This window comes from Schistocerca serialis, chromosome 3, assembly GCF_023864345.2.
Source record: "Schistocerca serialis cubense isolate TAMUIC-IGC-003099 chromosome 3, iqSchSeri2.2, whole genome shotgun sequence".
In the NCBI taxonomy this organism is placed as follows: Eukaryota; Metazoa; Arthropoda; class Insecta; order Orthoptera; family Acrididae; genus Schistocerca; species Schistocerca serialis.
This window is the reverse complement of record NC_064640.1, coordinates 345,638,820-345,662,134: the sequence shown is the minus strand read 5'-3', so window position 1 is coordinate 345,662,134 and position 23,315 is coordinate 345,638,820. Positions and strand designations below refer to the sequence as shown.

The 23,315-nt window shown below is 37.5% G+C and overlaps 1 protein-coding gene and 1 long non-coding RNA gene across 2 annotated transcripts in view; one reads left to right on the top strand and one right to left on the bottom strand.

Annotated features, from left to right (window-relative positions):
- The window catches only part of LOC126470157 (uncharacterized), a 77,653-nt gene extending 71,294 nt beyond the window's left edge, over positions 1–6,359 (top strand). Inside the window, exon 3 of the long non-coding RNA XR_007586142.1 lies at positions 5,902–6,359. This is a non-coding gene — a long non-coding RNA (uncharacterized LOC126470157). The remainder of the gene's footprint in view (positions 1–5,901) is intronic.
- Positions 1–23,315, bottom strand: part of LOC126470156 (probable C-mannosyltransferase DPY19L1) — a 216,823-nt gene that overhangs the window by 128,609 nt on the left and 64,899 nt on the right. The window contains exon 5 of the mRNA XM_050097774.1: positions 16,128–16,185. Coding sequence (XP_049953731.1) covers positions 16,128–16,185 — 58 coding nt within the window. The remainder of the gene's footprint in view (positions 1–16,127; positions 16,186–23,315) is intronic.

The window sequence follows — 23,315 nt, the reverse complement described above, 5'->3', positions numbered from 1 at the left end:
GCTACTACTGTACAGCCAGTAACAAATGCTCTCTCTGATCAAGAAGCACAGCTAGTTAGGATAAATAAGATAGTGCCTTACAGAATTGAAACTCCATAGTGGAAATCAGTTACAACAATTAATGACTTCTGAACAAGTATTTTACAAATAGTTTACAACAGATGGCCTGGGATGAAATTTGTAATGAACCAAATTCTGAACTAAAATTTAATCTATCTCGTGATAAAGACTCATAGCATTATTTGAAAATAGCTTTTTGTATATGATAATCAGAAAGCACATTAAACAGTCAGGTAAAAAAGCACGGATCACTATAAGGATTAACGTTTCTTGTGAAAGGAAAAGGAAAATGTACCTATTGGCAAGAAAAAGAAGAGAAGCTACAGTAGTTGCACACTACCACGACAACTCAAAATTACTAGAAAAAGTATCAGAAAATCAAGGATCATGCACATTATGTCAGAAAACAGTAATTTCAACAACAGGCTTAATGCTGTAAGGAATGTAGTGAAATGAGAGACAGGAATATTAGCCACAGAACAGGACATCATCACTATTGAATTAAGTGGAAGCACTATAAATGATGAGTAACAGGTAGCAAAGATATTTAATAATCATGTCTTAAATAATAATGGGACAAACAGTTCAAGAGAAAAATCAAAGCAGTATGTTGAAAAAGCAATTCGTATAAACAATCAATAATATTAACACATCACCAACTTATCTCTCTGAAGTTAAGAGTGTGATGCTTTGAATATTAGTAAGCTGTGTGATAACCTGCACACAATGCATGGAGTGCATTTTAACCACGAAGGGAAATGTTTGTGTTTGATTGTGTCAACAAAATAATAAAAGACAAATTTTCAAAGATTAAAACTATAAGTTTCCTACTGTGAGAGTGAGGAAAGTAAAATGAACAAGAACGAAAAGAGATAGTGCAATGCTACTGTCAAGCGAAATATAAACTGAAGGTATGTGATGCTGTAAATATGACACCTAACTACCAAGTTGTGAATAAACCTCATCTAAAAATTTATTGCCATATGTAGGATCCCTGGTTAATAAGGTCAGTGAAATTAACAGGTGAACTAAATGATATCTTTATGCTTACCTGAGTACTGGCATACCCCCCCCCCCCCCCCCAAAGTGAATTCAACATACAAAAAATGAATTTATTTATATTATACTCTTACTATTGCAGAAATAACAGCAGGCATGGTGGGGTAGTAATTGACATAACAGAAAATATGATTTTACTGCCCTACCTGATATAACTGAAACAAATGTCGAAAACAGCTATGAAATTGTAGTTGTAAATATTATTAAGTACAACCTCGTTATTCCTACAGTTTACTGATCACCATCTGGAAATTCTGAACTTTTCTTACATAAATTGGAGTCATTGCTAAGCAGAGTAAATAAAATGGATTGTGATTTGACAGTATGTGGTAACTTCAATATTCATTTCCTCACAAATAGTAGAAACACAGAGAGTTTTGAATCTTGTTACATTCTAAAAATTAAGGGTTGAAAGAAAAGCTGCTGTCCAAGTAGCGGTCCCTTCTCATTCCCTCATCATTCTCCAAAATTTCTGAGAAGCTAATGTATTCTAGAATACTGGTAGTATCTCTTAGCAACAATAGTATCCTTTGCAAACCACAGTTTTGGTTTCAGAAGGGTTTCTCTACTGCGAATGCCTTTTACATGTTCACTCACCAGATTTTACAAACATTAAATAATAAAATAGTGCTGGTTGATATTTTCTGTGAGCTCTCTAAGACACTTGACTGTTTGAATCACAGTATTCTCCTAGATAAATTGAAGTTTTATGGGACTGATGGTATAGCCAACCAAAGGATAATGTCATATCTAACCAAAGAATGCAGGAAGTTGTACTTAGTAATTGAAGCAATGCAGTCCAGCGTCATAGTTCTCACTGGGGAGAAATAACTTACAGGGTTCCCCAAGGCTCAATCTTAGGTGCACTACTGTTCCTCATTTATGTAAACGATCTTCCATTTCATATATAACAAGCAGAATTGCTTCTTTTTGCAGATGACACTAGCGTCATAATCAAACTAAGCATACATACAGAAAAAGAAGAAATGATACATAAAGTTCTTAAAAGTATCATTGACTGGTTTTCAGTGAATGGTCTCACCCCAATTTTAAAGACACTACACATTCAGTTCTGCACATCTAGAGGTACTACACCAATGATAAGTGTAACACATGGTGAGGAAATAATAAATAGGGTGGAAACTTCAAAATTCTTAGGGGTCCATACTGATGAGAATTTAAATTGGAAAAAGCACTCTTTGGAACTACTAAAACAAATTCATTCACCCACATTTCCACTTAGCATTATTGCAAATCTTAGGGAGAGATAAATCAGTAAGTTAACATATTTGGCATATTTTCATTCAATAACAACACATGGAATACTGTTCTGTGGTAACTCATCTTTAAGAAAGAAAGTCTTCATTGTGCGAAAACATGCTGTAATAATAATATGTGGTGCTCACTCATGATCATCTCATACGCATCTGTTTAAGGTATTTTCTGACTACTACTTCACAGTATATTTATTCCCTCTTGTAATTTCTTGTAAATAATCTACTACAATTCAAAAGGAACAATGAGGTTCATATTTACAATACCAGAATGAAAAATGGCACTCATTACTCCACGTTAAGGTTGTCTTTAGCACAAAAAGAGATGCACAAAGCTACAACAAAAATTTCTGATCACTTACCCAGTGATATAAAATGTCTGACAGACAGCAAAGTAAAATTTGATAACAAACTCAGAAATTTCTCCTTGACAACTCTTTCTATTCTGCAGAAGTAATGTGTAAACGGTGGTGGGTAGGAATTACTAATTGCGATGTGAATGTAAAATGATTTGTTCTACAATCTATCATGCAAAGTGATCCATGGAATATGTAACTAACTAACTAACTTGTGAAACAGCTCTAGATCTGTTTCTAGCGAAGAAGAGTTTACACAGCACTTCACTAAAAAATTTCAGAGCAGGCTTTACTGACCATTATCAATTAGGGTTGGAAAGTTAATTAGTGAGATCAAATTGTAGGACCCAGGTTATTTTTCCTATCCAAATCCTTTAGAAAGTCTGCACTAAAATCAGTACAGACTAGTAACTGCTTGCTGCTGTCTGCGATAGCTTAGTAAGAATACCAGATTTCTTACAAACAGTTCAAAATTTCCCAGTGGGGATCCATATCCATTACAATTAATAGTAAACTATTTTTCAGTATTAATTCACAAGAAAATACTTCTATATGCCGATTGCTACAAAAGGTACTTGTCTCAATGTTTTTGAACTTGTGTTTTGTCTTAATATATGTAATACCTCCCCCTTCTCCCATATTAGTTCTACATGAGTAATATGCTAGTGTGTAATCTTTTATTTTTAACTTCTTTGACCCTGTAGTTATGTGGTGCTCAGAAAGGCACAGAAGGTCTATCTTTTCAAAGCTCTCAAAATTTTCTAAACAGATGAGAAGATTTTCTGCCTTACTACTCAGTCCTCTAATATTCTGCTGAAATTAGCTAACCTTACTTTTCTGCGCATCCTTAAGCATTTTGTCCAGGTCTTCTGTTACTTTAACTTCTTTAATAATAGGGTGCCTGAATCCTGATCCTAACCAAAAAAAGTTACCTCTCTGATACCAGCAGCCACAGGGGTCTTGGCTTATGTGATGGTGGTCTCCTGTACATTTTCTGCAAGAGGTTTAGCCAACCAGTCTTTCCTTCTGCTATTAAGGTGTAGGCTGTGTCTAGCATATCCTCATCTTGCAATTGTAGCAACAGGCACTAACTACACTCATACAAGATTTCATTTCAGTCAGCACCAGCATGCTTACCTCAGTATTCACACAACTCACAGCAGTGTTAACCCAGGGCTGGTCATGGTGCTGTAGGATGTCCACAAACCTCCCATTGTGTAGTTAATGCTCCAATTTGCTCCAGGTCACCCCTAAGACTATAAGTTCTGTATTTAGCCAGACTGTTCCCAGCTCTGCCTACTATGATTGCCTGATCATCTTTTCCAAAATCTTTACACAAATTTCCTATGTCCTCTGTCATCTTGCTAAGGCTAGCACATGGATTCACAATACTTGTGATCTGGTATTCTGTTCCTAATTTGTACTGTACCATAGAGTCTACACTCCTGCCATGGCTTCTACCTAGCAGCAAGACTCTTCTTGTTTACATTCTCTCTTTTGATACTGTCAGTATCAACTTCGTTTCTTTGCTAGACGTCTGCTGCACCCTACTGCTGGACAAGCAGCATTAAATTTTCCTTTCATATAATAAATACAGAACAATGCACAGTCTTTTATATTCACAGATTTTTTTTGAGGAAATTACACACCTTGGTTGAAATATGCAAATGATAACATGTTAGATGAATTAATATTTGAAATTTATAAAACTATTTTATTTTTAATTTCATCTGAAGATGAAATGAGATTATATTCATAAGCCCTCAAAAATGATATTTGTTTTACAAACAAGTGCATCATAAAATTGGAAACATACACACGTTTCTGTTGAAAATCAATCTCTCTCTCTCTCTCTCTATCTATCTCTCTCTCTCTGTCACACACACACACACACACACACCTCTCTCTCTCTCTCTCTCTCTCTCTCTCTCTCTCTCTCTCTCTCTCTCTCTCTCCCCCCCCCCCCCCCCCCCCCCCCCACTGCTACTTCTCAACTGCTAGATGTAAATTCTGTATGGTAGCTGGGTAATAGTAGAATATTGAAAAACCATTCTTGAATAGGGATTATAGAGTGCATTCTTTATATGAATGTTACAGTATGTATTACTGCTAAAAGAAGTTTGCACTTAATAAGCTACCTTGAGAAACACTATTATCTTGTTCATGACATTCTGATATCTAAGATTTCCTTATGGGTCCTACACACTTTAGCAATATTCTAGGATGTGTATGTAAGCAAACTCCTTTCTGGACTGATTGCATTTTCCTAGTATATCAGTGAACCCAAGTCTGCTACCTCATCTACAACAGAGCCTGTTTAATCATTCTATTTCATATTCCTACACATTGTTGCATGCAGGTATTTGTATCAGCCGACTGATTCCGTTTAGTGAAGTGCAAAATTTTACATTTCTGAAGATTTAAATCAAACCTTCAAACTATGCTTCACTTTGAAATCCTATCATGATCTGACTTAATATTTGTATACCTTTTTTCAGACAGGACTTCATTAAAGGTAACTGCATCATCTGCAGAAGTCTGAGACTACTATTAACATTGTCTATCAAGTTATTAATACGCATCATGAACAGCATGGGTCACAGTGCACTTCTCCCAAACATGTATGAAGTTACTTCTACGTCAGACAATTGAGAAGTGAGAGGAAATCCCAAAGTTGCTAGAGTAGTATAGGGAGCTGGTCAATCCCAACGATCCTTTGTCTGCTACACTTATTACAACAGTATCAGATTCCCAAAAAGAGCAGTCCATCAGTCTGTCAGAGACCATGCCACATTCTACACCAGGAACACAGTCAACCTTTTTTTTATCTACCACCCACTTTTGTTTCTCTGTTAGAAGTAAAATTTTCTACCATCCTCTTATTTCACAGTAACAACTACCATAAGAGCAGCCAAGCCAATGGCAAATCACCAGTGGCAGTAGACAGGAAAAAAAAGAAAAAATACTGAGGAGAGGGAAGGGGAGTGGGATGGGAAAGACCCCTTGGTATATAATTTTTTGTTTGTTTCATATTTGTTTCTTAGAGGATAGTATGTCAGTTGATATGGGGAATGAATACCTCAAAATAAATAAATAAATTAATTAATTAAAAATGCCCTTATATAACTTATTTTTTGTTTGTTTGTTTGTAGGTACACATCTGCAGTCCTGGTACACACTGAAATGCCACAGTACCGTAAAATGCCACTACAGCAGTCAAAATAAAGTTTCACAGCTTACTGATAAAGTTGGGAAATTTACTTTCAGCTACACCAGCAGCATGATATGGTACTGTGGTGAGGGGTGACATTCCATACCAAAAAGAAACTTGAGCTAGCTAGTTTGGTTTGAGTGCAGTCACTTGTGCTGAACTGACTCGTTACAGGGGGCTGGACACACAGAGCCAGAGTGATGCAGCAGTAGCAGGCCCATGTGCTATTGTCAATTCACAATGTACATGATGTCAAAAGTGCCAACATAGTTTGCACAAAGACAATCTTTGTTGGAAACAGGTGCACTCATGGATTGTAAAGCACTGAACTTACAGCACAACATGATAAATCACATTATAGAGCTCAATGGCACAGTTCTTTTGATGTATAGATTGACTCTCAAAATGATGTATTTAATTATTTAATCAGAAAGAATTTTAATGACTTTTACATAAACTGTAATAACATTTATACTTATTATGCAACAGAAAAGATCAACTTAGCAAATGAAAGCACTCACTGAGACAAATCAAATGAGTCTCAAATGTTTCTTGATGTACTTAATTAGCCAATGAGAGGCATATTATTCAAATGATTAATTAAAGTCTGCATAATTGTTCACACAAGACAGATACATGAGAAGCATTGAAGCACATGTTGGAAAACATAAGCACACATTATGAACAACATTAACATCGTAAGTTTTCAGGGTTTAAGTGCCAACTTTCATTAATTAATTAGGTTTCTTTCCAAATTTGTCCATAATTTAAAATTCATTACAGCTACACAAATTTGGAAGGAAGGAAGATTAGGTTAACATCCCATTGACATCACGGTCATTAGAGGTGGAGCACAAGCTCGGAATATGTCAAGGGAGGAGGAAGAACACTGGCCTTGCTCTTTCAAAGGGGCCATCATGCCATATGCCTGGAGTAATTTAGAAAAATCATGGAAAACCTAAATCTGGCGCCTACATGGATTTGAACAGTCGCCGTCCTGAATGTGACTCTCTCTCTGGCAGCTGAATACAATGCTGGGATTTTAGTTCAGCAGGTGAACTGTAATCCCAACATTGTGTGTCCAGCCAGCATAATGTAGGTACATGCACTGGTGTGTGTGTGTGTGTGTGTGTGTGTGTGTGTGTGTGTGTGTGCATAGCTAGCTCATCAAATTATTTTTTTCTGAAAGCCACCAATGCATTTATTCTCTTTTGTGTGTGCCTGTTGACAATTCAGCACTTCTACTATTTGGTGAGTGGTCTCCTTACTCCTAAACAAAAGGTTGTAGTTAATCACATGATAGTGTACTTGTGCAATGTTGTTGTATAAAAATTACTGGAAAACCTTGTGATTTCTTTCACTGGCACTTACCTCATTTTTGCCAATAAAAGTATGGCACTTGGCACATTCTCCATTATCCTGTGTAAAGTATTACTTTTCTATACAAATAATTACACTTTAAAATTGTCATGTCTGCCTGTTTGAACAGGGTAAGCTAAAAAACTACTAGACAAATTTCCATGGGATTTTCACAGGTAACTTGAATGTAACTTGGGTCAATGTATAGGCTTTATTTCACAAAAATCAGAGCATGGAAAAAAAAAACATCACAACTTAAAATTTTATCTAAACCGTAGTGTCTGTCTGTCTGAATGTGCTAATCTACATAAACTACCACTTGAACTTCCATGGGGTTTTCACAAGTAACTTGAGTATAGCTTAGAGCAACGTGTAGGCTTTATTTCATCAAAAACAATGCCCAAAATAAAAACAGATACCATAATTTAAGTTTTTAGGAGTATGCTCAGCTTAATAATGGCATAGCACACCAAAGAACCAGTACTTCAATTACATAAGTGTTTTCAGAAATTTACATCACTTACAAAAGTAAGTGCCACAATCTTATCCTCACAAATACAAACCAACACAGATTTTACCTGGCTAGGATATATTGATTTACTGATTTTGCTTTGAGTATTAAAAACTTAATGAAATTCCTTTGTTTCTTTTGATAGGTTTCCTTTATATTGGACTTCTTGTCTAGGAAAAATGAATTTATTGACATGATCCTATGAGGGTTCTGTTTTTTTGAGGTACAGAACACTAAAAAGAAATGGTATGCAAAGCCCGTTCTTTAATTTCTGTTGTGAAGCAGGGGCTTATAGCTAGGCATTCATAAGAGGAGGGAAATTAAAATGCTTTTGCCACAGTAATATGAATCTTATCCTAGATAATAACTGAAAAAAAGTGCAGGTTTTTTTGGCAAAGAATTTTTAATAAACCAAAGAAAACTGAATAACTAAGAATCAAATTTTTGAGACTTAGCCCATTACTGACGTCCAGTCTTCATGTATATGAATCTAATGATTTTTTTTATTGTTCAAGAAATAATGCTGAATTGTAATACAGGGTAACATTGTTGCTGTAGATAACTTTAAAATGGTAATGCCATTGTTATCATCATTCGTCACCATTTGCATGACAACCACAAGTATATGAGACTGTGTCTGTCAGTAACAACATGTTTTGAACTGTTGTCATTGGAATGTAATATCAGTACTCTTTGACAGTATAAACCCATCGTGTTACAAACTGAACACGTTTCACACCATGATCACTGTTAACTTGAAGCATGGCACTGCATGAAAGTCAACAAAATACTGTATTTTGTGCAGTATAAGATGCACTTTTTTTCTTCAAAAAATTGCCTCCAAAAATCAAGTGTATCTTATACTCGAAATTAATATAAAAATTCCGTGTTTGATTTAAAATTCCCACCAATCTTAAAAATGGCCATCAATTCAATGCCACAGGAAACATATTTCTATCTGGCATCATTGGATACAACTGGCAGCATTGTGCAACAACACGATGCAAATGAGTTGCAAGGATTCACAAGCTTCTTGACACTGTCTCTGTCTCCTTCCCACCCCGCCATCTCAAATCCAGAATACTGTCTAGCCTATGTCGTGTCATTGCTTTCTTTTATCGGTAACGGTACAATATTTTTGTTAGTAGCTTCACTGAAGCACCAAAGAAACTGGTACACCTGCCTAATATCGTGTAGGGCCCCCGCAAGCATGAAAAAGTGCCACAACATGACGTGGCATGGACTTCACTAATTTTTGAAGGAGTGCTGGAGGAAATTGACACCATGAATCCTGCAGGGCTGTCTATAAATCTGAAAGAGTACGAGGGGTTGGAGATCTCTTCTGAACAACGCATTGCAAGTCATCCTAGATATGCTCGATAATGTTCATATCTGGGGAGTTTGGTGGCCAGTGGAAGGGTTTAAACTCATAAGAGTGTTAGTGGAGCCACTCTGTAGCAATTCTGGACGTGTGTGGTGTCACATTGTCCTGCCGGGATTGATCAAATCCATCGGAATGCACTATGGACATGAATGGATACAGGTGATCAGACAGGATGCTTACGTACATGCCACGTGTCAGAGTCATATCTAGACGTATCAGGGGTCCCATATCACTCCAGCTGCACATGCCCCCTATCGTTACAGAGCCTCCACCAACTTAAACAGTCGCCGGCTGACATGCTGGGTCCATAGATTCACGAGGTTGTCTAGATGCCCGTACATGTCCATTAGCTCAATACAATTAGAAACGAGACTTGTCCAACCAGGCAACATGTTTCCAGTCATCAACAATCCAATGTCGGTGTTGACGGGCCCATGCGAGGCATAAATCTTTCTGTCATGCAGTCATCAAGGGTACACGAGTGAGCCTTCGCCTCCAAAAACCCATATCGATTATGTTTCATTGAATGGTTTACATGCTGACACTCGATGGCCCAGCATTGAAATCTGCAGCAAGTTGCAGAAGAGTTGCACTTCTGTCACATTGAATGATTCTCTTCAGTCATCATTGATCCCGTTCTTGCAATATCTTTTTCCAGCCGCAGCAATGTCAGAGATTTGATGTTATACAGGATTCCTGATATTCACAATACACTCGTGAAATGGTCGTACAGGAAAATTCCCACTTCATTACTACCTCAGAGAAGCTGTGTCCTATCACTCATGCGCTAACTATAACACCAAGTTCAAACTCACTTAAATCTGGATAACCTGCCATTGTAGCAGCAGTAACCAATCTAACAACTGTGCCAGACACTTGTTGCCTTATGCCAACCGCAAGTACCGTATTCTGTCTGTTTACATATCTCTGTACTTGAATACGCATGCCTATACTGGTTTCTTTGGCACTTCAGTGTTGTTTTGTAATTGGGGAGGGGGGGGGGGGGGGGGGGTACGGTATTCGTATCATGTGGGTTGAAAATTGAAAGTACAGGGTGTTTCAAAAAGGACTTTACAAGTTCGAAAATTCATACAAATTAATTCATAGTACCTACAGAGATGATTGTAGTGTCAATTTGTAGGAAAATACATCAAGTTTCGTCTCGTGTAGCTTGCTAGTGCTGAATCGCACTATAAGGAGCACTAGCAGCAGTTGCATTAAAGATGGTTGCCTTCACTGGACCCGAGTGTGCTAGGTTTGTGTTTTGGTTTGAAGAACTGAAGTCGGCAACAACAGTTCAGCATAATTTCCGTAACACGTACACTAAATATCCTCGTAGTAGGCCTACAATTTATGAGTGGCATAAATGTTTTGTAGAAATAGGGTGCTCAGTAAGACATAGGAAATCATCAGGTCGTCCAAGCACATCTGATGACATCATTGATTGAGTGAGACGTTTTGTCAACAGCCCTACAAAATCGACCCCGCATGCAAATCACACATATGACTGTTTGGCATGTGTTGAGAAACCATTTGCATTTGAAACCGTACAGATTGACAATCGTCTGATAAAATTGCTTGCAAATATTTCTGTGCGAATATGTTAAACTGATTACATGAGGATGAACATTTCTTGGACAAAATCATCTTTTCTGACGAGTTGACTTTTCACTTAAGTGGCTAGGTTAGCACACATAGCTGTAGGATTTGGGGCAGTGAAAGTGCACATCAAACATGGAAACATGCTGATAATAGCCCTAAACTGAACATTTTTTGTGCACTGAGCAAGAAGAACATGTACGGTCCCTTTTTTTTCCGTGAGAGAACCATCAAAGGGATAGTGTACCTAGATATGTTACAAAAATCTTAATTCCACAGATCGATGAGGATGACCAAGAATGAAATGTTTACTTCATGCAAGATGGTGCACTGCCCCACAATCTGGATGACATATGGAATTTTTTCAGTGACCGTTTTCCAGGTCAATGGATTAGCCTTGATGCGTCAATTGCACGGTCCCCACGTTCCCCAGACCTGAAACCACTCAATTTCTTTTTTATGGGGATTCATCAAGGATACCATGTTTGTACCTCATCCCAGCTTCTCCACCTGAACTTAGAGCAAGAATTTACACCGCCACTGAGCAAGTTACACCTGCAACGCTACAGTGAGCTTGGGAAGAAATTGACTTCTGATGGGATGTGTGCAGGATAACAAACAGAAGCCACATACAGCGTCTTTAGTTTAAGGTGAAAAAACTTGAGATGTTTCCCTACAAAATAACACTAAACCCAACTCTAAATTTTCTTTCAACAAATTTATATGAATATTTAAAGTTGTAAAGTTCTTTTTGAAATGCCCTTTACTAGAATATGCAGAAGAACATGGAAACAAAGCAACTGAGCAGCATTTCAGCCCTCCACCAACAGAGAAAACCATAGAGGACTGAAGGCAACAGGGCCAAAACTAGAAGATGGTGTATTGCAATTAATTCAAGGACACTGTCAAAATGGCATTGGAATTAATACCAAAATGATTCAAATGCATGCTCATAAGCTAGTGCTACAGTGGAACTTAACAGACTTTAAGGATGGAATTGGGTGATGCTACAGGTTTATGAAGCGTCATGGCCTTAGCGTGCAAACAAAAACCAAAATATCTCAGAAAATGCCACACGAGTATGAAGAGAAAATATTGTTTCCATCATTTCATAACTCAACATCAAAAGAAAACCAGGGTGGAACTAAGCCAAACAGCGAATATGGATGAAACTTCTGTGACATATTATGTCAGACAAAACTGTTGCCTTGAAAGGTGCTAAAACTATAACTACAAAAACAAGTGGACATGAAAAAATGCTCTACACAGTTGTTTTCTGCTGACAGTACTAAACTTAATACAATGATCATTTTCAAGTGCAAAACAATAACAAAACCTTCCCAAATACCACCTGGTGGTGGTGTTCACATACAGGTCAAGGGCTAGGTGGACGAGGCTGGTTTGAAATTATGGAATAACAGTGTGTGGGAGAGAAGGAAAGCTGCTTTATTGAAGAAGAGTTCTCTTCTTGTGCTAGATCAGTTTAGGAGTCATTTGAAAAATTCTGTGAAACAGAAATTGAGACAGGGAAATACAGAGCTTGAGGTTATTCCAGGAGGACTTATTTCACAATTGCAACCTCTTGATGTCTCGATAAATAAACCATTTAAATTTTTATATGAGGGATGAATGGAACAAATGGATGAAACCCAACATGAATTCATGCCGAAGGGAGCTTTAAAATGACCTACAATCAAACAAGTGTGTCAGTGGATAAAACAGTAATTGTCTAGAGTGAGAGAAGACATTATTGTTAAATCTTTCAAGAAGTGCGGCATAAGTAATGCTCTCGATTACAGAGAAGACCATCTTATATAAGAAGAGGACAATGACGACGACAAAGAGGAAGAAGAAGAAGAAAGTTCAGATGACCATTTTCAGGAATTTTTAAAGGCCAGTTTGCTTTTATAAACTAAGAATTGTTTTCAGTCTGGCTTTGCAATCTAATAATAAAAATGGTAAAAATATAATTTTTTTTTAAACTGCTTAAAAATTAAGATGCATCTTGTAGTCTGTAGCATCTAACAGTCCATAAAATATAGTACTACTTTGCATTGAGATCGGTAAAAAGAGAGTATTCAGTTCTGATCTACAACACACACACATTCAAATGTGGATCCACATTTATAATCTTAAGACACCTACCTGCAGTTTTGTGCAAATAATGAATTCAAAGCTGTCTGGTGATTTCTCAGGCACATGTTACACTCTGCTGCACTTACAATCATGCAATGAAAAATGGACCTGTATCCTGAGACCTATGGACAACAACAAAGATTCCTACGGTTGGTGAGCATGCCCCAGGTGGCCATGATGGCACAACAAACTTTAAAGCAATTGAATACAATTTTCACCTTTCCTTACACTTCTCCACAACCTGTTGTTTACAGAAGAGGATCTCGGTATGGTTTTTTAACAAAATTACTTGGCACATTTCCTTGTTCAGTGAAGAGTTTAACTTTCCTTAGAGTCTCTCAGAATTTCCTGAATCTTTCAGAATTACCCAAGAGTTCACCAACATTCCCATAAAATTCAGTTTCCCTGTGAATTCCCTATTTCCCTTGTTTTCCAGACAAGTTACCACCCTGTAAATGAGGCAGAACTCAAAGAAGACTGAGGAAAAGATGGGCATCACCACAGGCAAATGTCTTAAGTGTAGAAGAAGAAGACGAAGAAGTCACATTTTACTATGTCGTCACACCAATTCCATATGTAGGCATTCAATGGTGCATACAATCTTACCTGCATATACTCTTGTTTCAGTTGCATATACTGAACCTTCATGTATAGGTAGAATTAAATTAAATATTTTATAACACACTTCAGTTATCGACAAATGATTTAATGTGGAACATAATCTCGGCTCATGAGACATTTTCATTGTTTCACATAGTAGTATTTCACATTATACCACACACAGTGGTGGCCCGTACGCATACAAGCTGGGAGTTCAGATAAATATGAGAGTACGAAATTAATAGCATCTGCAGTATCACAGTTACACTTATCAACATATTATGCAACTTCAGCTGATGCCAATAATAACAATAACAATACGCATAACTTGTCTGAAAAAAGGAAGAATTGTTATTGTGAAATTTTGTTGTTTTTTTACATAATTCAGTACAGTTTATGGCAAGAAGAAATAATGTATAAGCTTTCATTACTCTCTGTTTCGCATTTTTGTGTAAGTGGGAGTTTTTGTGCTTTTTAACTTTTTTGGACAAATGTGCAAGATCCCAAATTCATATATTATTCAATGAATTAATGTCTGGGCCAAAAATCAGGCATTGTTACATTGCATCCACACAACTACTTATGCTTATTATACACTTCTTTGTTAAGTGTTTGCCTGTAGTCATGTTTATTTGATTTCGTCACTTCCACAGACAACAGATCTGGTCTGGAATGTCCTAGTTTCTTTGTGGCTATCTTTTCATGGTAATTTTCTTTTCTGTTAGCACTTAACACAGGTTCAACAAAGTTCATGTTTACATTCCACAGGAAAGCCAATTCGTGCACAGTAGACAACCAACTCCAAACACAAACTGTCATTTGAGTAAATGATTACATTCAAGTAGTACTATCTACCATCAAGGTCACTCGAGTAGAATACAAATGTGGCTCTGCGAGCCATACGGGCCAAAAACACACCATCTTTGACCCCCATATTTAAATGAACTACAACATAAAATGTTGTCCGGTCTAATTTTACTACATAGTGAGTGACTTTGCATATCTATAGAGTGTGCTACTGCATAGTGGGATTTGTGCAAGCGAATGTAGATAAAAGTGTGATGCAGTGTGCTACCAACTGGTGGCATTTACGTAAACTTGCAGTTGACTGGTAAGGCCTAGCAGTGCATGCAGTGAACCGTGCACATTGTTTACCAAATCCGTATGTATTCAGCTCGTAAGGCAATTACATCACACCCGTTGCGCATGTGCAGAAGCTCCTTAAAATGTGCACAAGTGAATGTGTGCTCGCGAACCTGATGCCAAGTTTCACTGAGTCTAGAGGAGTAATTGTAGCACACTGCAGTAGATTTAGTGCTGTGTATTTCAGATTACTGCATCTACATTATGTTTAACAGCACTCAAAGAAAAATAACCAATATATCCTCAAGGTGTCAAAAGTTAGGGTGTTCACGTGCTCTTGTGCTCTTTCACAGCAGTCGCCACTGACCACACAACATTCATCTCCATTCATGTGATGCACGTGTCCAGCTACAAGTTCTGTCCAGGCTTTAAGATGACACTATCATTTATGAATTGCCTTTATATCTTGCTATTGTCTTACAGTTTGGTGAATTTACACACATGGTAGCTGGATTGCCAGTAAAGGTATCATTATAGATGGATCTGAATACATTTTATGTATGAGCTGAGAGTATATTGTTTATTGTTCTGAAATGTAGGCAACACGTCCAAGTAAAACTGTACAGTGTAAATAATTCCAGCTTGAGTGGCCACAGGTAGATGTAGACAAGGGTGGGTGAACAGCTGATGCAACGGCAGTAAGGGAGTCACACTGTAGCCTACATAAACATATGCTTCAACCAAGCACGTGTGGGCACGGATGGACAAATGGCATATGAACAGGATGTGAATGCAATGCAATGGCATCTAGTGAGCAGACTACAACTTAGGCCTGCCAGATGGGTGAGCACAAGTGCTACTAAGCACCTGTGCCCCAGGGAAGAGAGCTGTAACAGCTTGGTGTACTATATAGTAAATTAGATGTTAATTTATTCTAGGAGGTGAAAGTCACATGTGCACTTCCAACATGACACTACAACTTACCAAGTATTTTGTCTAACATATATTTGCTTGATTGACAACACAGTTTTGGTCCTTTAATTCTCTAACATGTACTATTGTTCTCATATGAATGAAAGATTTTTATTTTAATAGCATTTTATCTTCTCTTCTACACATCAGCTAACATAATTTTTGGGAATTCTGTTCATTCTGTACATAGCATTAACCTTGGACATGAAATGCAGTGTTCAGAAAGCACTGTTGTAAATAATGAAATTACACCAACAGTGGTTGTAGAAAGTTATTTCTGTACATGTATCTATTAAATAAGGACTGCAGACCCACTTGGAGCCATCAAGGTGGTCTTAGTCTTTATAATTACAATGCCTAATACAACAATTTTATGCATAAAATAACTGGGTCTAAATAAGTCTTCACATCTAAAATGACAATCATGTGTTACATCTGCATTCCATATGAAACAGATTCTGGGACACAACACTTTGTTTATGAGTCTATTAAAATTTCAATGTAATTTGATTAAATTACTTACCTCACCATGATTGTAATAGAAGCAGAGAGTTGATAATATTCCACCAGCAATGGAATCACTGAAAATAAGTAAACAGTTAATTAAGACTTGTACTAATTGTAATTAATAGAAGTGCAATTTCAGTTTACAAGTGTCACCAACACATATGTTCCCTCACTCTGTTAGAAGTCGAAAATGGAGCGGCCCATATATGCCTCATGAAAACAATATGCAGTAATGTTTTGAGCAAAGGAAGGAATGAGTGGAGATATACTGACCCAAATAGGTCCTACCTAGAAGGTAACCACCATCAACTAAAGATAACATTATTTTGGAGCATGTAGCCTTGTGGAGCATGTGGCTTGTGTGTATCCTCGCTCACCCAAGCCACTTTCTGGTGGCTCACAAGATCATAGCTGCAGTAAAGAATTTGTCCACTGCTGCCAGTTTTTCATTATTATTATTTTTTTTTCATTTTGATGAACATCATAGCATAGAACACAGTTCATGGTTGAAAAACTAGTCCTGCACTTATACAAAATGACAAATAGTTCCTCAGTGATGCAAACACTCCCATTTATTGCTATTGTGGCAGTATCAAAATAATTACTATATTTGTTTAGGAATAAAAGACTATCAACTGGCTGTATTTCAGTTTTTCAGGTTTTGATTTCCATTATGTATTTTAAAGCCATTAGCAGGGATTCCAATATTCACTTAAGGCTTTCCTTCAAAACCTGGTAAAGCAGACACTACTGAGGAAGGTTATATTGTTATATAAATGGGAAAAAACATTAAAAAAATAAACCAGAGCAGTATAAAACATCTGCATATTCCGAGAACCTGTTTCACTGATGGTCCACGCTAAAACTCATCTAAGATTTGTGGTTTTTATTTCACAAATACAAGGTCTGTTCAAAAACTTCCAGAACTTTGTACACGAAATTTTTCTTCATTTACCTTTTACTTATTGTGCAGGATCTCCTTTGAAATACTCTCCTCCACAATTGATACACCATTCCCAACACCGTTTCCACTTGTGGAAGCAGCCTTTGTACGCCTACTGTGGGATCACACGAGACGCCATCTGCGAATTTTCTTTTATCTCATCTATCACTGCAAATCTTCATCCTTTCAACAGGATTTACAACTTTGGAAATAAAAAAAAATGTGTGCAGGGGTAGGTCTGGAGGGTAAGGAGGATGAGGCAGCACAGTGATTTAATTTTTTGTGCAAGAGTCACGCACCAACAGGGATGAATGTGCCAGTGCTTTATAGTGATGCAAGAGCCATGAATTGTCTCATCACATTTCAGGCCGTTTCCTTTTCACATTATCTTGCAGGCATTGCAACACATCCCAATAGTACCATTGATTAACATTTAGTCCCTGTGGCATGAATTCCTGATGAACTAATCAAAGGAAACTATCAGCATGGCTTCGACATTTGACCTGATCTGTTGAGTTTTTTTTTGGTCTTGGAGAACTTTTCCCGACCCATTGTGAAGATTGAACCTTTGTCTCAACATCATAACCTTAGGCCCATCCTTACCACCAGTTATGATTCTCTTAAGGAGCATCTTGCTCTCATTTGCGTGATCCAAAAGCTCTTCACAGACTGCGAGGTGAAGGTCTTTCTGGTCTTGAGCCATGGGATGAACCTGGTGGCAGCACGATGCATTCCAAGATGCTGTGTCAGGAATTCATGACATCATCCAACTGAAATGTTACATTCTTCTGCAGTCTCTCAGATAGTCAGTCTCCAGTTGGCACGCACAATTTCATTGACGTTTCTGACATGAGCGTCATTGGCAGATTTGAAGGGCACCCTGAATTAGGATCATCTTTAACTTCCATCTGGCCATTTTTAAGCCAGGTGAACCATTCGTAACAGCAAGTACAGCTTAACCAGGCATCACCATAGGCTTCCTGCATCATTTTGTGTGTCTATGTAAATGTTTTCTTGAGTTTCACACAAAATTTAATGCAAATGTGTTGCTCCTTTAGCTCTGCCATTTTGAAATTCGGAAACTGTGCGATACAATGTTCTACTCAACACAGTACTGAACAATAACTAACATACATACAACAAGGAAACTTCTGACAGTTATACATTAAACACAGGCATATGGAGGAATGCTGACCGCATTTCACTCCAACACACCATTGACACGAAATTATGAATGTTCCGGAATTTTTTGAACAGACCTTGTATATTGCTAAGAACCTTAAGTATGACAACACTGAGAATAAATATTGTGTGGGGCAAAAGATATTCACTTAAAGTAGTTTATTCTTTTCTAGAGTAAGTACACTGGATAAAACAGATTGCTGTCAAAGACTAGAATTTTCTTACTATTAGAATTTATGTAAATCATAATGACCAAGGTGGCAAAGGGTTGAGAGTAGATGTGGCTTAAGGATGGACTAGGGTCTTGCATATAACGGGTGCATGGCAGAAAACCACAAATTGTTAACGTGCCTATCAATGACTCAGTACCTCAACTGTTCAGTGAGTTTTATCTTTACTCCTTAAATTATACTGACTCTGATATATAAAGGAAGCCTACCAACACCACACAATACTATACACAATACATTATACCATACAAAATAAACACTATCAAATGCCCTAAAGAAAGTAGATTCCCTTTACCATAAAACTACAGAAAGGTTGACTCAGTGCTTATATCACACCGTGCTGACAGTAACAAGAGGACACACCATAGTCTGGAATTTGTTAGAAACCTCTTTTACAAAATAACTACCATTTTCAATCAATTCAAAATACACATTAGTTTTTGTACAAAAAATGACTATGACTTCATACACTAAATAAAAGAATAAAACACAAGAAGACTTACACATTCTGGAGTATACAAGATCAACTGCCAAAACTGTACCCATTTGTACGAAGGTCCAAGTGGCATGAATTTTAGAGTAAAGTGGTGTGACATTACAAGCAATATCACGTATGTAATGTGTACTCATTATGAATTACAATAGCTTTTTGTTACTGAACATTATTGTTGGTGAATTGGTTATTCAGATACACTTGAGTGAACAATTAAATATGGTCAATTTTTTCAGGTTAACATTCTGGTGCACTGCACAATGCCATTGTCAGAAGTTAAATATTGCCTATATATGCTCTCCTTGCTTTGATTGCACAACTATTTCAAATCAAATTTGTTTCACTGTAATTAATATTAGCCTCTGCAAGGCCACCATACAATATAACGTGTATTCTTGAGCTAAATAAAACTGAGATTGAATATTAATACCATTGTCAGGGTATGTCCTTGTCCCAATGGATTATTTCTATGTCATGTTGTTTTTGTGTTTTGCTATTAATTTATTGACCATCTTCAAGCTGAGTTTTTACGATTCAAGAGATTTCATTGGGGCACAATACAACAGTGTGTAATCAGAGCCCTAGACTAGTTGTAGAGCCATTAAAATAATTTATGGTTGAGCACTTGCTCTCTGGTGGCTGAAAAGTAACAAATTACTATATCTGACAATTAATTTCATTTCATTTATCTATTACTATAAACCACCCCAATATGTTGCAGTGTAATGAACATCTTGCAGTGTGTCACCTTCAACAGTCAAATAAATCTGCAGTAACTGCCCATTTACATCCTTTGACACACTTAAGAAAATATTTACACCTAGCAAAAAATACAAACAAAAACAAAAACTGGAAATACTGGAACATTTAGAAATTTTTAGCTAAAAATATCATGCCACCACGTCACATACTTAATGTGAAGACAGGCAGTAGTACAGTTCTTAATACTTTCAATAAACTTTGGCTTAAAGTAAGTGTCCCACCCACTATAAGCTCTTTTCTCATCTTACCTTCTTCTGTTCTTTTAAAAGCAACTCTTCACAAAAATTAATTTTAAAAACACTCTGTATGTCTTTTCATTGTGATTTAAATAATTTCTCACAGTAGAAAATTAGTCTTTGAAAGTCATCTTGTTTATCCAATCATATCTACAGAGCGGAACTACTTTAAGTGAATATCTTTGGTCAAACGTAATGTTTATTCTCTTAATACATTCATAGTAATGTATGATAATGATATATCTGTGAAATGAAAACCAAAACCCTTAAGAGGAATTTCAGCATGGACCAGCCAATGAAGCAGGTTCTTGCAAAATGCAGGTATTTTACAGTGCGCTAGTCCTCATATGTTTTTCCATTTATACAGAAATATAATCTCCCTCAGGTGTGTCCGCTTCACCAGGTCATTTTATACACATTTTTTCTGTCTCTGTGTGTGTCACTTGTTACAGTTATTAATTTGTTAAAAATACCATACTGTCTCTTATTATGAAGAAGGAATTAAAATTTACGGTACAGTAAGTAATAGTACACAATTTCAGTAGATTATTGTGTGTAGCTGAATAAACAACGTGTTATATAAATGGTGGGTCAGAAGCAATCAGTACCATCTGTTGAACTGGAGGGAGGTATGTATTACAAGGTCACCAACTTGACCTCATATTTTAAGGACATACATGGAAGACACCAGCCCCCAAAATTGATTCCATGTAAAAATTTTAACAAAAGTGTTTGTTACTGTAACAAATTAATAATTTTATTTTAGACTTCTAAAAGGGCCTGTGGGAGCTCTTTCAAAGTATCTTTTTGATGCTAAAAAAGTACACAGTCTGCCAAGAGCTTAACTGAGTAAGTCTAGTCCAAATGGAATGTAGCTGGTACCACAGAGGCTGCACAGCAACAATTGTTTTATCTTAACAGTTATTCACATGCACAGTGCACTGTTTACATTACAAAGCAATTAGTATGACAAGGCCAAAACTTTATTGATCTCCTTAAGAATTCAAGGTCAGTCCAAAACTCTAAGTGAAAAACATGGGAAGAAGGTTTACTACTTTCGAGTGTCTGGAACAAAAACTAATATGTGCTGGATAATTTGCCGGTCTGATAGAGCCATGATTATGTTTGCCATGGAAGTTATTGTGTAAATAGAGGCAAACAGGAAAGAAGTTTGCAAGAAGTTGATGAATCTCATGATCTCATGAACTGTTTTATAATACAACAGCCATAGAAATATGAGAGCAGTCAGAATAACCTGCACCACTAGTACAACGAAAAAGTAAAATGAACTTTCAACTATGCTATAGGATATGTACACCGTGTACCTACAGAGATCTTCTGACAATTATGTGTGACAAAAACAACTTTTACAACCTTCTAATTGTCATATAATCATTGACACATCCAATTTAATAGTTGGAGATGATTATATTTTAATGAATGGTTTGTAAGATATGAAATTCTTGTTTGGCAGAAATGAACTAAAGCGAAGTGAAGATGAGCTGTTACAATAGGGGGAGGGGGGCATGGGAACAGGTGCAGAGATAAGAGTCGGACAGGTTGAGGCCAGGGATAGTTCAGTACCAAGATACACAGTTTGAAGTAGCTGGTTTTGGAAAGAAGGAAGCAGCCATGAGAGTTGAGCAGGTTGTGTTTTCTGTGGAATGCTCTGCCACTGCAGGTTGAACTTTGCTCTTAGCCAGATTAGTGGAAGCTATTCATATGTAATATCCACATAACAGACCATACAGAAGTTGCAACAGAATTGTTATGGGAGATGGCACTTTTTACTGGTGGCCTTGCCACTTTTGGTGTCTATCTTCAATTGTGTCCTGGAATGAGAATATCCTTCCCAAACATTTCCCAACTCTCTCAACACAGAATTCCATAGTTCACCCAACACATGAAAAATTCTGGTCAATCTACATGTCACAGCCATTCCCAGTACAATGGAACATGGGTCATATCTTAATGAAAGACTGAGGTGAAAGACTTATCACATGCAGTTATCCAGCACATACTATTCCAGTCCTGTCATAGGCATATCCAACCCACACACATACAGAACTACTTGTGAAAGTTACCATTACATATATCAATTCTGTTGCAGCTTATGCACAACTTTTTATATGGTTATGACACCCAGTTAAGCGTGATTTCTCTCCCCTGCCCCCTTTCTACCGCTTATGATGACCCTTTCGTTCATTGCATCACTCTACTAAACTACCACCACACTATTATTTTTGAGTTCTCCATCTACATCTTTCCCAGCCCATTCTTCTGCCCCTCTCCCTCTTCCCTGTAATCCACATCTCCTATTTCATTGCATACAACAAGCGACTTACACTGTCCACATCACAGTGGCCATACTAGTGTCACTTTTGTATCCTGTTCCCTTGCTACCTCATTCTCCCTAGCCGCTGCCCCCCCACCCCCACCCAACATCCTCCCCCCCGCCTTATTGATTCCCTCTACAAGTTAAATAGTATTTTTTTCCCTGTCTATCATTCAACATCCAAATTACTTGATGGGTGGGTACCTTTATTCTATCTATTTTATGTACGCTAACCACCGTGCTGCCACCTAGACATCGGGCACCAGCCGACATCGGAGAAGTCGCATGACTGACACAAATGACGCGACAGTCACTCCATGTCCACTATTGCGAAGTATGACCGCCAGGGAGAGGACACTGAGGCCAAGTGACCACACACCACAGCTGCACAGGCATCTCCCAGTGCCACATGAAACACACAGTTTCCGTATGCGATCGCTGCCCAGCTATTGTTCTCAGTCCGCTCTCACTCACCGGGCTGTTTCCTACACTAGCTACAGCTGTACTGTACCTATCTTGACATATGGCTACAGCGTACATTTCATACATTGTGAACTACTGTCCTGTGAGATCATTAAATTTAACTGTTCTGGAGGTGACATCACGTGGTTTTTTTATGTTGTGAGTTACAACATAATTGGCAACAATCACGGCCATTTTTCATTTGTTACAAAACCTTGGACCTGTGCAACTAGCTGCATTACTGGGTGTGTTGTTGGAAGCTGTGCGACAGAAATTTCTGCAACAGCACTTCAAGGGATAGAAATGTCAAGAGGCCTTGCTGTCCGTGTCACTCTCTCAGCAGTCACCTTCAAGTATGCCATCATTTCTGCCTTATGATGAGACAGCAGAAGAGTGGGAAGCATGTGAAAAACGCCTCCAGCAGCACTCTACCACATTCCAAGTAACAAAGCCAGCCATTATAAAATCGCTTTTCCTATCATGGATTTCAACCAGTTCATACCAGGTTTTATGCAAACTGATCCCTCCCACGGAACCGGCACACCTGATTCTTGATGAATG